The sequence below is a fragment of the Phyllobates terribilis genome, unplaced genomic scaffold (assembly GCF_046119375.1).
Source record: "Phyllobates terribilis strain yellow unplaced genomic scaffold, ASM4611937v1 Scaffold_11__3_contigs__length_659146591, whole genome shotgun sequence".
NCBI lineage: Eukaryota > Metazoa > Chordata > Amphibia > Anura > Dendrobatidae > Phyllobates > Phyllobates terribilis.
Genome location: NW_027362771.1, coordinates 226,406,363 through 226,422,062, shown reverse-complemented (window position 1 = coordinate 226,422,062; position 15,700 = coordinate 226,406,363). Strand labels below are relative to the sequence as shown.

At 41.7% G+C, this 15,700-nt stretch overlaps 1 protein-coding gene across 1 annotated transcript in view; it reads left to right on the top strand.

Moving 5' to 3' along the window:
• POT1 (protection of telomeres 1) overlaps positions 1-15,700 on the top strand; it is a 67,330-nt gene that overhangs the window by 32,947 nt on the left and 18,683 nt on the right. Inside the window, exons 6-8 of the mRNA XM_073652082.1 lie at positions 7,563-7,732; positions 10,555-10,625; positions 12,642-12,698. Coding sequence (XP_073508183.1) covers positions 7,563-7,732; positions 10,555-10,625; positions 12,642-12,698 — 298 coding nt within the window. The remainder of the gene's footprint in view (positions 1-7,562; positions 7,733-10,554; positions 10,626-12,641; positions 12,699-15,700) is intronic.

Sequence of the window (15,700 nt, the reverse complement as noted above, 5' to 3'; positions counted from 1 at the left end):
AACGAGCACCTTGAAGGTCCAAGTGTCGGCACTAGGTGCTCTCTATAACTGTGTCCTCGCAGAACACTATTGGATTTCCCGCTTTATAAAAGCAGTAGGTAGATCCAGGCCAGTTACCAAAACTAATGTCGTTCCATGGGACCTAAACCTGGTTCTGAAAGCCTTAGCTCAGTCACCCTTTGAGCCGATAGATTCGGTATCCCTGAGATCTATTACCCTCAAAACAGCGCTTCTTGTAGCCCTAACATCTGCTAGGAGGATTGGTGATATTCAGGCTCTGTCCTCTGGCCCTCCCTTCACCCAGGTCCTGGACGACAGAATAATTCTTAGAGCAGATCCAGCATACTTGCCTAAGGTAGCTTCCCGGTTTCATAGACTTCAGGAAGTAATATTACCCTCTTTTTGCCCGAACCCTAGTAATCAGAGAGAAGCAGATTTCCATGCTTTGGATGTGAGAAGGTGTGTGGTTAGGTACCTTGCTGTCACTCAGCCCTTTAGGAGAGAGAGTTCCTTGTTTATCTCCTATCAGGGGGTTAGGAAGGGGCTTAAGGTCTCTAGATCCACTATAGCTAGATGGATTAGGGAGGCCATTACGCTAGCCTATGTATCCAGCGGAGAGGAAGCACCGCGTGGCCTGAAAGCTCACTCTACCCGGGCGGTGGCAACCTCATGGGCAGAGAGGTCTGGAGACTCGATGGAGAACATATGTAAGGCAGCTACCTGGTCTTCTCCATCTACCTTCTAGAAGCACTATAGACTAGATCTGGGTGCTTCGTCTGACCTCACATTTGGGAGAACGGTGCTCCAAGCGGTGGTCCCTCCCTAGAATCTTCATCTCTGCAATTCTCTCGTGGTGCTGTCATGGTCGACCGATAAAGAGATTAGTTACTTACCGGTAACGGGATTTCTCGGAGACCATGACAGCACTCTTATATTCCCTCCCTTCACCCCTTTTTGGGAGCACTTCTTATCTGTTTTCATTCTTTATTCTCACACATTGGTGTTGTAAGAAAATGTATATACTGTTTGTTTCATGATTATGTTGCTATGTCTACTAACCGGGCGGTCCTCTCAATGCTCTGTAATCCAAACTGAGGCGAGAGGGAGGGCCGCCCCCTTTTAAGCCTGTAGGTTTCTTGTCCTTGGTGGGCGGATTCCCTCTCTCGTGGTGCTGTCATGGTCTCCGAGAAATCCCGTTACCGGTAAGTAACTAATCTCTATCCAATTAATAACCTGTTCACACTGTTCAGTTCGCAATACTGGGGTTGTAGTGTGCTTCCCTAGTAATTCGGTCAAGAAGTGGGAGCGAGAAGATGTGGCTGTTGGTTGTGGCACATTTTCACCTTGGCTACGGCCCTGTCCTCTACATGCACCATCACCAGAACGTCTTGTTCCACGTCCCTTGCCACGCGCCTTGCCCATTGTAAATTAAGTAAAATAGCTTACACTCGCACTATCAATGGAAAAAGGGTAATAAAAAGTAGATTAGAAACGTGGAAGAGGAAAACCACAGTTCTGTTTCTCTGGCCTACACCAGAATCTTTTAAACAGATATATTTGTGCTTGAACAGTCAGGGAGACACTATTACTGTTTTTTTTTTTTACGGAAAAAAGGACAAAAGCTGGATAATAAAGAGATTTGAACTGTGGAACTGCAAAACCACAGTTATAGTTATGTGGCCTACACCAGAATATGCTAAACAGATATATTGGTGTCTGAACAGTCCCAGACACACTCACACTCATTTTTTTGGGGGGGCGGGGGATACCAAAAGGTTAATAAGACGCGTATTTGTACAGTCTGACTGAGGAAAAAAAAAAATACAGGATTTAGATGGAAAAAAAAGGATTTTTGCTGGCCCCTGAGATCGGGGGATAAGTCTAGCAATTTGACCAGCAGGAGCGCACAGGACTGTAATGCACTGTTTATTGGTATAACCACTTCGTCTCCTATACAGCCTGCCTGCCTGATATCTGGGATGGATATTAGTTCTGAGAAGGACTGTTTGTTTGATTTGGCAGCCTTTAGAGACCCTACACTATTTTGCACTATACATCTCTCCCTAACTCGGCAGCACTCTCCCTACACTGTCTGATCCCGGGCGACTGTGTCCAAGATGGCGGCGCCCGGTTTTAAATACTCGAGGTGACGCTGTGCGGCCAGACAATCACTGTAATGCCCACAAACAACATGGCTGCGGCATTACAGTGATTGGCTGGCAATCCATGCATGTTCATTGGCTCTGTAAAGAGCGCCAAACGTGCAGGGCAGAAACCCGAGCTCCCGCCCGAGTAACCCGGAAATGCTCGGTGTTCGCCGAACATCCCGAGTAGCAAGATGCTCAGTCGAGTACCGAGCAGTATCGAGCATACTCGCTCAACACTAGATGTATCCAATCCCAGCGTCTCCTGTGTAATGTATATGCTCAAGCCCCACCGTCTCCTATGTGATGTAAATAGAGCAGCGTCTGTGTTTCCTATGTGATGTATATACTGCAGACCTCCCACTGCTCGTCTTCTATAAATGTAACATGAGCAGTGATGAATTCCTCACTGTGAGGAGACCTGTAGTGTAATATAAATCTGTGTTCAGAACTTACTTAAAAATTCATTGCAAAAAGTCGACTGCTCTTCAGACCGACACAAACCTGGAAATGTATACACAAAGTGGAGGCTGTGACTAATGCCTAACAGTGGCATCCATCACCCATAGGCTATAATGTTATGTTTTTAATCGATTTTGACATATCCATTTAACACATAGCTGTGTCTGATACTGTACAGTGACTTCTATACCCATAGGTTTCCATTGTTAAGAAAAAAAAAAGTAAAATAATGTATACATTTAATATAGCCATTTTGACTGGAATGAACGGGATGTATTGGTTTACTGGAACCATATACACAGGTTTCATATTTGCATCAAGAGCTTTCCTGGGGGAAAAGAGCTTTCATCTAGAAGCTTTTTATGTTATACTAGATGGTGGCCCGATTCTAACGCATCGGGTTTTCTAGCATATGTCTCCCGACCCTCCTTTATAATGCCCCATGCAGGATGTCACATCCCCCCCCCTCCCTTATAATGCCCCATGCAGGATGTCACATCCCCCGTATATAATAACCCATGCAGGATGTCACATCCCCCCTATATAATGCCCCATGCAGGAAGTCAAATCCCCCCTATATAATACCCCATGCAGGATGTCACATCTCTCCATAGTGCCCCATGCAGGATGTCACATCCCCACTATATAATGCCCCATGCAGGAAGTCACATACCCCCTATATAATACCCCATGCAGGATGTCACCCCGTATATAATACCCCATGCAGGATGTCACATAGCCCCTATATAATACCCCATGCAGGATGTCACATCCCCCTATAGTGCCCCATGCAGGATGTCACATCCCCCCTATATAATACCCCATGCAGGATGTCACATCTCTCCATAGTGCCCCATGCAGGCTGTCACATCCCCCCTATATAATACCCCATTAAGGATGTCACATCCCCCCATAGTGCCCCATGCAGGTCCCCTATGGCCCCATACAAAAAAAAAAAAAATCCAATACTCACCTCACTGCTTCTCTGGACTCCAGCGTAGCCGGCATCTTCCCTCTGTGCGCTATGACCGCTCAGGAGAGAGCGCGGTGTAAAGACGTCACCGCGCCCTCTGACCTGAGACGTCACAGAGCATCAGCGGAAGACACAGGAGCTGCTGCGCAGGCACGGGGTAGGGTAAGTATGACGCCGGGTGCCAGGGTCCTGATCGAGCGGGGGGAGGGACGGGAGGAGAGGGGAGGGGCATCACACTTGTCCTCGGGAGATAAGCGGCCGTAGCCGCTGATCTTCCGACGATAGCCACATGTTGGTCAGTGGCGCCTCTGGTCGGGGGACTTATGCTGCGAGCAGCCGGCTGCATCGCCGCTGACCTCCATGCCGCACATGAGCCGCTAATGGCCGCCATGTTTTTCTGAAATGCCACGTCGCTGATTGGCCGCGGCCGGACCAATCAGCGTCTCGGGATTTCCTGGACAGAAAGACAGACAGACACAGACAGACGGGATAAGACAATTTTATAGATAGATTATGCTCAGACACTTGACTTTTTCCTGATGCTGGTATTTTATTTTTTTCTTTCCAGTTTGTGTTTGCACTATTGCAGTGTGTTTTATGTGAAATCTCCAGAATGCCTTAAAACATTCTCTCTCTCATTATTCTGGAATCTGGCAAATATTAAAAATTATGGTAATCCTAATTGACCTAAAACGGGAAAGGTTTATTCTGGTTTCATGTCAGTTATTGAGAGAAACATGCATATGTGTCTATTTATATAGTGTATGTAAACTTCTGGTTTCAACTGTAGATTTGTATGCTTTCTGCATGTATTTGCCAGCATTTTTTTTTTAATTCATGTTATTTTGTAACCATTTTCCGAAGTCAAGTGAGATCATGCTGCCCCTCTGTGGCTTGTTTTGTTCGATTGAACATGTAACATGATAGACTTTCTGGCATTTATAACGGTTAGGCTATGTGCCCACGATGCAGAAATGCTCAGGATTTTTTCCTGAGCGTTTCTGCATCTCCCTGGCAGAAAAAAATGCATGCGGATTGTACATGCAGATTGTACATGCGTTTTCCTGCCAGGGACATGCGGATGTGAAGTGTTCTTCACTTGCATTTCCGCATGCGGGTTGTGAAGCGCTTTCCAAGGGATTTTAGCATCACTTGGAAAGTGCTTGTCAACTTGGTCACTCAATATAAATCCATGCAAACAGCATGGATTTATATACTGTGACCCGAGAGAATGTCAAAAGATAAAAAAATAAATATATACTTGCCCTCCGATGGCCCGCACGGTCTTGCTTCACCGTCCCGGCTGCTGGCAGCGGTAGAGTGAAGGACCTGCCAACGTCAGCGTCGCGTGACCCATCACATGACTCTGATGTCAGCGCAGGTCCTTCATTCCATCGCGAAGTGCCGGGAAGCAAGGAGGAGCGCAGCGTGGGCCGCCAGAAGGTAAGTATATATTTATTTTTTATTTTATTATTTTTTTTACAGCTTTTTTAAGGGTACCTGGGTGTGGATGAGACTCTCCAGGCCTCTACACCCGGGTACCATCCGCACATTAGAACGCGCCTATTACGCAAGTACAGATGCAGTCTTGTGGAATTGGTGCGTTCTAATGCAAGTCAATGGCGGCGAAAACGCAGCACTTCCGCAAAATAATTGGTAGTGCTGCGTTTTTTTCCGCAATGATAATCCGCAGCGGAAATGTCCCCAGCATGTGCACAGCACATGCGGATTATCATTGGGGAACATGGCAGGCCTTCTACCATGCGTTTTTTAAGCGTTTCTGCAGCGTTTTTGCCGCTGCGGAAACGCTTAAATGTATCGTGGGCACACAGCCTTAGGCACATGTGATTTTCCAAAATGTTAATAAATACACTTTTGTGAACCACAAATAATAAAGTTTCAATTTATATTTATTTTATATATAACATTTTCTTTATTTAAAGGGAACCCGTCACGTGAAAAACGCTATTAACCTGCAGATATGGGTCTAATCTGCAGGTTAATAGCATTTTGAACCTGCCCGGCGCCTGCACTTTGAGCCCTGCTGCCGAGAGTGGTGGCTGTAACTGCGCCCCTGACACCGACTGACAGCCGGCGCTAATGCTGAGTCTTTTGTCAGTCAGTGCCAGGGGCGCGGTTACAGCCGTCGTTCTCTATACACAGAGCGGTGGCTGAACCCACGCCAGCACCACCCCTGTCACTGAAACCTGAATGCTGCCAGGGGAGAATAAAGTTAATGTCCTCCCGGCAGCGAGGCTCAAAGTGCTAGCACCAGGTAGGTTCAGAGCGCCATCAACCAGCAGATTAATAGCGCTTTTTCACGTGACAGGTTCCCTTTAAGAGCAAAGTTCTCTGGCTCAACTCTGGTCCTTCAGTAAAGTGGCATTAAGATGTAAAGTGCAATGGGGCATGTCATCTTATACTGTTAACTGCAAATGATTCCATTGAATGTGAGAAAATGGTTAAAAGGCTGCAGCACAGAAAACTGAAGTCAACTTTTTGTTTAGTTAATTACAAAGCTATTTTCTGCACAGTGTGCCCCTATGCTGCCAATGTGTATATATAGAACTTCACAGCAAGGTGGAAGTGCCTGTACCTGTTAATAAACTGATAATTATGATGATGGTTATAATATTGGGTACAAAGTGGGAGAGAATTCTTATATCCTACATAAACATGCTGTTCTTCCCTAGCAGAAGGAACACAATGTAAGTAAACTGAAACTTTCACACAGCAACTATTCTGGGCTGCAATGGAAAAATGCAAGCTAAATTTGTCTGATCTGGATGCATGACAACAATGAGTGACAATAGCAGACTTTAATCATCCTGTATGATCAGCTTTTAGCACTTAGAGATCCTCCTTGCCACCAATATATGAACTGTTATTGCCGTGCAGTCATCTATCTGTTTTTCTACAGCTACTGCTGGGCACAAATTAATATCTCTACTTTCAACTTTATGAGACCAGTGTGATTTATGGATGCCGCATAGCAGCTAAAAGATTGGTTAAAGTGATAAAAAAAATAGATTATGCCCTTTTTCTTACTTTTTAATTGAAAACAATTTCTTTCAAGCGAACAATGGGAAAAGACATGGATCTGATAGTTAAATTCTAGCTGCTTTAAAGGGGTGGTCCGAAACACAAATACATTTTCATGCTAAATGCCTACCTATTTATTCTATTTTCTAATATACTTTAATAAAAAAGTCCCTACCATTCCCTCACTACACAATGTAACTGGTTTATTTATTTATTTTTTGCTACTTCCTGTTTGATGATGCTTTGTTTGAGAATCCCAGTGCATGCTGGGATACTCAAACAAAGCATTATCAGGGACAGCAACTGCAGACACTGCCGCAGCCTCTTCCCCTGCCCTGAAACAAAGCATCATCAGTGTCCACGAAGGTGCTGGGCTAGCCCCTGCCCTACTGAGCATGAGTCGGTTGTCAATTCCAACTTATGCTCAGTAGATTCTTGTCACTGTGCAATATGCACAGTGACAGTGCGCTCTCATCTGCTCTGATCAGAAGTAATGAGTCGGCAAGAGAGCGCACTGTCAGTACACGTTGGAAGAAGAATATCCGGTGTGCAGAGACCAGCACCGCCCCCCGCAAGTGATGTCATGCCATTCAGCACTGCTCATCCGCTGTCTGTCAATGTACAATGTAAACAGAAAGCTGTTAATCATTGGTGGGGGTGGGGTTACAACATACAACATTATGATCTCTGGTAGAATCAGTTTTCTCTACTGCGGATCTATCATAACTTTTGCACCCAGTAAAGTAAGTGATACATCACTGGAATTGGGGACTCTGCATCATACTGCTGTTAGATTACATAGCAAAAACCTGCTGACAGATTTCCTTTAACCCTTTAAATCATTTTGTTTGTTGACTGTAGCCAGTGTTTAGCATATAACATTTTTTTTACATGGTATTTATCCTAAACTAAACCATAGTATTCAACTTTTCACATTTCAGATTGGAAGTTACATTGTTATTCAGAATATACATGCAAAATTACAGAGTGCAGCTGATACAAACCAAGTACATGATACATATGTGGAATTTCACCTTCATGGGGGAACAGGTTACGGACGAGGAATTTCCGTGCCCCCAGAAAATGATTCAGATGTTAAAGAACTACAAAAGTGAGTAAAAAGAGAATTGCTATATTTTATGTGGCTACTTCATAAAGCCATTCTGTTTCTTAGGGCCAAATTCCATCAAGTAAAGAAGCATAGTAAAAATACTGATATGTATACTAATAGGCATTACTATATTACAATATTCTAATGTTTTTTCCGTATAATATTGTTGTATAAGGTCTGAGTTTGTTGCTGATTATCAAAAATAGTTTATATCCGAAGGATGCCATCCTTTGCCCATAGGGTTACATTTTTTATTAACGGATGACTCTGACCAGTGTCTCATCGGTCAACTAGATGCCACCCGTCGGCTCCCATGATGACAAAAATGTATGTGTTTTATTGTACTTTTTTTTTTTTTTTTTTTTTTACTGGAAGGTGCAAAAATGTATCATTTTGCTATAATTTATTCTGTCCATTAGAGTGTAGGAAAAAAGTAGTGACTAAGACACTGATTCCAGTGTGTCCAATACCCACCCACCACTGATAGCTGTCAATCAGCAGGGGGAGCCACAGCTCATGAATATCAGAGGCTCAGTGCACACTCATCATGGAACGGATTGCAGTGCTGCAAAAGATAACCAGGGCTATGAAAACAGTTGCACAAGAAATTTTAGTAATACAGCACTGCAATTGGTGGGGAGAGCATAAGCTGATTCCCCCACCCCCCAAGTATCTTTTAAACATTTTTTACAGTAAGATTTATTACCTATGCAAATATGTTATTTTGCCATGATTTAAAGGAGTTTTTCACCTTTTATTTATTTACTTAAATGCGTGTATTTAGGGATGAAAATCATTTTTGTAATTGGTGTTCAATAAACATTTTGCACCGTTTGGCTTTTACAGCCTCTTTTCTGTTTGTATTCCACTTTGATGTGGTTTTTGGTTATAAATCAGCAGAGAGCTTAAAAAAACAGAAGAGTTAAGGCCCCGTCACACATAACGAGATCGCTAGCGAGATCGTTAAGTGCGTCACGGTTTTGGGATCGCTGGGGAGCTGTCAAACATGCAGAACTTCCCAACGATTTCGGCCGCCCCAGCGATCTAACTAACGATCTCGGCGGTCGTTGGGACGCTTTCACACAGCAGCTATTTCAACGATCCACACCTTGATAGGGACTGTACTGTGTCACAAAGGCGTGCATAAAATCACTTTTACGCGCCCCCTCATCTCCGATTGGTGGACGCTACTGCGTTCTGATTGGGCGGCCTTGGTTTAACATCGCTACTGCGTCTCCTGTCAGACGGGAACACTGGTGTGTGCATTGTTCCTGTACAGATGTATGGATGTCCTTATATTTATATGAATATATATATATATATGAATATATATATATATATATATATATATATATATATATATATATATATATATATATATATATATATATATATATATATATATATATATATATATATGTGTATATATATATATATATGTGTATATATATATATGTATATATATGGACTGCTTACTGCGGTGACTACTGCTACTACTGAAAGAATGAGAAATTAAGCTGTTGCATAGTAGAACACACAGTTTATTAGACACATCAGTACAGAAATGTCAGTAGTGTAGAAACATGACTAGTTGCCCACTATAAGTTCTGATGCTGCCAAGGAACAGCACCAGGACCGTTAAAATACTGGCAGTAGTTGTCGCGGCAGGTCTTCGCACCATGGGTGTTTCTGCCATGTCCCACTGGTTGAAGGCCTGCGATTGCAGGATCGTTTGCACGCCATTCACCGAGCTCCACTTCCCCATTGGCTAGGTCCACAGAGTCCACGAAGCCAGGTGGACAGTACGTAATTGCATCACGTCGACGAAGAAAGTTGTGAAGCGTGCAACAGGCCAAAACAACAGAGTCTATTGATTTAAGCTTCATGTTAATTGGCGTGTGAAAAACTCTGAAGCGGTTGGCCAGGACAGCGTGTCAGAAAACGTGCTGTGTGGGTGTATGTGCACGAGACCCCTAAAATATCTACCCATGCAAAAGCATATATATACAGATAGAAGCCAAGCCCTCCCTCCCTGAAGAGCAATGATAGCAGATAATTGGTAGATGTCCTATAAATGAATTAAAAATGGAAACTCATTTGAGACCCCAAACAATACCTACCTCGCTAAGGATGTCTGATTTCTTCAAAGTGGAGTCACAGCCGGAGAACGCTGGTGGGATCCGAAAAACAAGGACGCAGTAGCGACCACCAATCGGGGGCGAGGGGCGCGGAAAAGTCCAATTTATGCACGCCTCCGTGTCTCAGTTCTGAATCGCTAACGAGGTCGTTGATAAGGTGTCAAATACAGCGATGCACACTGCCCAGCGGGAGCGCAACGACCCTGGAATGGTCCAGGAAGCTTTGTAACGATCAGCAATCTCCCAGCAGGGGCCTGATCGTTGCTACCTGTCAGACATAACGAGATCACTAGCGAGATCGCTATTGCGTCACAAAACCCATGACGCATCAACGATCTCGCTAGCGATCTCGTTATGTGTGAAGGGGCCTTTACAAACTCTTATCACAAGGAGCTCATTGTTGGATTCTCTGTTAACCCATTCTGCAGCCTGCAATCAAAAGGACTATGGAAGGCAAACTGTGCAACATTTTTAATGAAATCCAATTGCAAAATGTATTTTTAGCCCAAATTGCATGTATACAGAAAAAAAACCCTCAGTTAGACAACTCCTTTATTGTGTCTTTGTATCTTGGAAGGTCCTGAAGTAACACCCATATTTCCATTGCTTCTGCACTGTACTGATATTATGTTATGATAAATGTGTATCCTTTGTTGACCTTTTGTTTTGTCTGTTTCATGTAAGGGTCCTGGATGCTGTTGATCTCATAGAGACCCAACCTGTGTTTGATGCAACCACATCAGATAGCCAATTAGGTATATATGATCATTTGGCAATTACTGATTTTAACCTTAGAGGCATTTTCTGAGTTTTCTTGCAGCCCCAGCGCTGCTTCCCCTGTCCCTCCCACCAGTCACTATACTGCGATGACGTGGCATCTACCACGTCTGATCACTGCAGCCAGTCATTGGCCTCAGTTGTACATTGATGTACCACAAGACTTTTTTTTTATATACATATAATTTATTAAAATATTGCTGGATGACTATGAATTAATATGTCTTAGATTTGTCCCCCAAAAGCTACATTCAAAGAACGTTGTTTTTCTCAAACAAGTCACATCATAAATTACAGTGCACTGACCAGTATCTTTATGCTGTCTGCTGGAGATGCTAGTGGGATTTTTCTGTATATAATTTCCAAAAACTGGGTTAACTTTTACAAGCTTTAATTCAAGCACAAACCTGAAACTCATTGCTCTTCCATCATACATATTAATATTGCTGCCTTTGTGACAGTGAATTATCTCCTATCCTATAGCTGGTAGATTGGTGGGGTTCTTATCGATGAGAATGCCGCCCATCACCAGAGCCGAGATCCCTAGTCCTCCATAATAAGTGTAGCGGTGGTCACCCATGTTGCTGCTTCACTAAATCTTTATGGCACCGACTGAACTATTTTGGCGCAGGGTTCAACTGTCTTCATGCAGTTTTTTCATGTGTAGCTACCACTTCATTTTTACTTAGGGTGCGATACCCCCTTTCTGGCCATTCTATCTAGTGGATAGGTGATACGGTAATTCGTTATTACCGATATATCCATTTAAAATAAACCTGACAGCTGATACATGCTGCCCGATCCATGCGCAGCCTGTATCAGGCTCTGGCTGTTTGATCTCAGCCAGGTATATTTGACTCTGAAACAGAAAAAAGTGTACTTTTTTTATTTTTTTGTTTTTACATAAAATATACTTATTTATTAACAGATTTATTTTTTTACCATATTTTTCCATTCTTTATTTTATTTTTTTAAAACTTTTTTTTTTTGCTTGCATTGGTCCTGGCTGTTAGAGCAGGAGTTCAGCTTTTGGAAGCGATTGTGCGGCCACAGCACCTTCTACATTCCGTCTATATAGGCATGTAAATCATAGGAAGCAGAATAAATTGATATCTGCGATCAGATATCTTATTCCAGAGAAATCCATGTTTTTATATTTAAATGAGCTGTTAAGATCTATGGGTCGGACAAAGATCTCCCCAAGGATCTTTCTCCAAAGCTTATTTAATAAAAGGAGCATTGTTTCAGCATCGGAGAGCAGACTGTTCAGACCAGGGGAGCAAGAATGACAATTCAGATCAGCGGCAATCAGTCAGAAGTACACCGCCCCTCAGCAAGCAAGAAGCTGGGACACAGGGGGAAAGTGTACCCTTGAAGCTAAATAATGAGAGCAATGCTTTGCGGAGTTAAATAGAGCCATTCAGCTTGGAAATGCTGTACAGCATATTACAGCAGAGGAGAAGCTGAACAGATTGATGTAAAGTTTTATGGAAAAAATATATAAAGTAAAACTATTTTATTTCTGTAAATCCCTGCTCATTCTTGATATAGAAGGCATATGGGAGAATCTAGTCCGTGATCGCCAGCTAGCACTTATACAGCGGAGCCTGATTAGGCCCGCCCCCTTGACTGATACGTCCAGAATGAATAGGGATTTCAATGAATGAAATACAAGTTACACTGAATACTATTATGATAGTACCGGAATATAGTTTAAAAAATGAAAGTTTATGACTCAACAAAATCCTATCTATTGCCTTTTGTTACCTCCCTTTCCCCCACATAGTGCAATTGTGCTTGCCATGTAAAATTATTCTGAGGTTATTGGCCAAGAATGGATGCGGAATGGAAAATCTGTTTGTTTTATCCAGGAATAATTTGTCAACTGCAAATATTTTCCTTGTGGTAAATCAAGTGTGTTTAATGAGATTGCGAGCAGTATGGAGAACTGGTTGTTGAGACTCGTACGTTTCTTTCTTTTATCTTACATGCAGGTCAGATGTCGGCGCCCTTTGATGCTCTGGAGAGATGCCAGCAGCTTTCTGTGACAGGTAGAAAACCATTAATGGATTTGAAGATCACAGCGAGGAAAGCTTCCTGCACAGCAGATTGTGTAGTTATCTGAAATGAGCTGCTCTCCTGTTGTAGGGCTCCTATCAAACAACCATAGACTGTAGATGAAGGAAAGGAATATTCAGAAAGTATGAAAACAAATAAGGCTCGTGTTTCATAGATATATCTTGACAGAGCATATTATTTTGTCATAGAATGTTTCACTTTTTTACAGTGGTCACAGTTTAAAAGAAATGTATTCGATCTAAAAGTTACAAAAACCTCTTAGATCCTCTTATTTTTGTTCCTTTATTTATGAAGCACGTTTATTCTGCAAACTTCACCTTTTTAATTTGTTAACCAGAAGTTTTCATTGTCTGCCATGTCACTGATAGAGTGAAGCTGTCGCCAGGTCATGGTCACTGTTGTACAAGCCTGAAAGCTCACCTTACACTTGCCATCACTTCTCTTAGTACACTCCAACACATTGCTTGATATCAAACACCCTTTAAAAGAGACCTATAATTTCAAGAAAATGTTCAGAATAAGATATGTGCACATGAGGAACCTTATTTCTGGCCATTATATGACTTTTATTCTGCATTTTTCATCAGTTTTCCTCTACGCAGCAGGCTCTATCTAATTTGCAGTTGACTCTGAGCAAGTGAGTGGAGACTTCCTGCTCTAATTTCTCTCATTCATTAAAAATACACACGTATTCCTATTACTTTTCCCTTTGGTAGCACATAGACAGAAGTAGCAGCATGGAGGAAACTATTCAGTTGTAATGAGAAGTGTAGCTGTGAATCCTGCTCTTGCATACGCTAGCTAGAATCTGCACCATATGTTTTGCTTTTCACGCTGCTTTTCTCTCCTCCTCCCCTGTACATATAGTTTAAATAGACTGCATAACCTGACTCCATACAATGCTGGCAGTGAATGATGAGATAAGAAGACAGGGGGAGTGGAAGAAGTGGCTCATAAAAGGAGAAAGAATCAGATTTCTCTGATAAGATATATTACAAAATTTCTTAGATTTGTTAGTACTGTTGATATATGCAAAGTGTGGTAAAAGTACACTTCCCATTTAAGATACTGTATTACATTTAAAGTGTAACCGTCATCCTAATTTTTATTTCACAATCTAATAATGCACGTTAAAATAAGCAACTTTGTAATATAATTTAGCAGGGAAATTTGATTTATTCTCAAAATTCTCAGTTCATGGGTAAAATAGGTATTCAGTGAAGACAGACTTTCCCATTACTGAGCTAGGAGATGGCTGCAAGTGGTAAAATTCTATGTAGATGAGAGGGGTGAGGCGCTCTGTCTCTAGCTCTTTCCTCTTTCCCCCTCCATTCTGTAAAGAATCTTCAGTAGCAGCTGCCATCTTCTATATCAGTAATGTAATAATAATCTTTTTATTTATCTCAATGGAACATTCGGTCTTCACTGAATACTGATTTTACTCATGAATTGAGAATTTTGAGAATGAATGATCAGTCCAGGAGGAGATAGAAGCAGATTTCTCTGATAAGATATATTACATAGTTGCTTATTTTCATGTGTACTGTTAATTTAGGAAATAAAAATGAAAACGATGGTTACTCTTTAACCCCTTAAAAGACCAGGGCGCACTAATACATACCTGCGCCCTGGGCTTTAAGAGCTGACACCCGGTGCTATGAGCTGGGAGCGGTCCCGCACCGCTCCCAGCACATTAACCCCCGCAATGCTGCGATCGAAGCCGATCGCAGCATTGCGGGGGCAAGGGGAGGTGATCGCGATACTCTCCTCTCCTGCCGGCGTCCAACGCTGCCTGCCGCGGCTTCCCAGATGTTGCCATGACGACCCGATGTCGTCATGACAACATCCGGGTCACCAGACAGCAGGAAGATACTTTGGTCATGCGCCGTGCATGACCAAAGTATCTTCTGCATCTGCAGTGCTGACAGCCTGTATAGCACAGGGATGGTGCGCCATCCTTAGGCTATACAGGCAATCAGAGTAAAAAAAAAAGTGAAAGTCCCATAGTGGGACAAAGTATAAAAGTAAAAAAAAGTGTTAAAAAATAAATATAAAATAATATATTTATTTTTGGTGGATTATATATATATATATATATATATATATATATATATATATATATATATATATATATATATATATATATATATATATATATATATATATATATATATGTATGTATGTATGTATATATATATATATATATATATATATATATATATATATATATGTATGTATATAATCCACCAAAAATAAAAATATAATGTACCCATCAATAAATATTATTATGAAATAAAAGTACACACATTTTTGCTATCGCCGCGTCCGGAACGACCTGACCTATAAAACTGTCCCACTAGTTAACCCCTTTAGTGAACGCGGTAAAAAAAAATAAAAAAGCAAAAAACAATGCTTTATCATACCGCCAAACAAAAAATGGAATAACACGTGATCAAAAAGACGAATATAAATATAAAAGGTACCGCTGAAAACGTCATCTTGTCCTGCAAAAAACAAGCCGCCATACAGCTCCATCAGCCGAAAAATAAAAAAGTTATAGGTCTCAGAATAAAGCGATGCAAAAAAATATTTTTTTCTATAAAATAGCTTTTATTGTGTAGAAGCGCCAAAACATAGAAAAACTATATAAATGTGGTACCGCTGTAAATGTACTGACCCGAAGAATAAAGCTACCTTATCAATTTTACCACACGCGGAACAGAATAAAAAAATGTAAAAAAAAAAAAAAATCCTGAATTGTTGGTTTTTGTTTATTCTGCCTCCCAAAAATCGGAATAGAAAGTGATCAAAAAATGTCACATGCCTGAAAATGGTACCAATAAAAACGTCAAGTCATCCCGCAAAAAACAAGCCGTCACATGACTGTCAGCCAAAATATGGAAAAATTATAGCTCTCAAAATATGGCGATGCAAAAACTAGATTTTGCAAAAAAAATGCGTCTTTTAGTTTTTG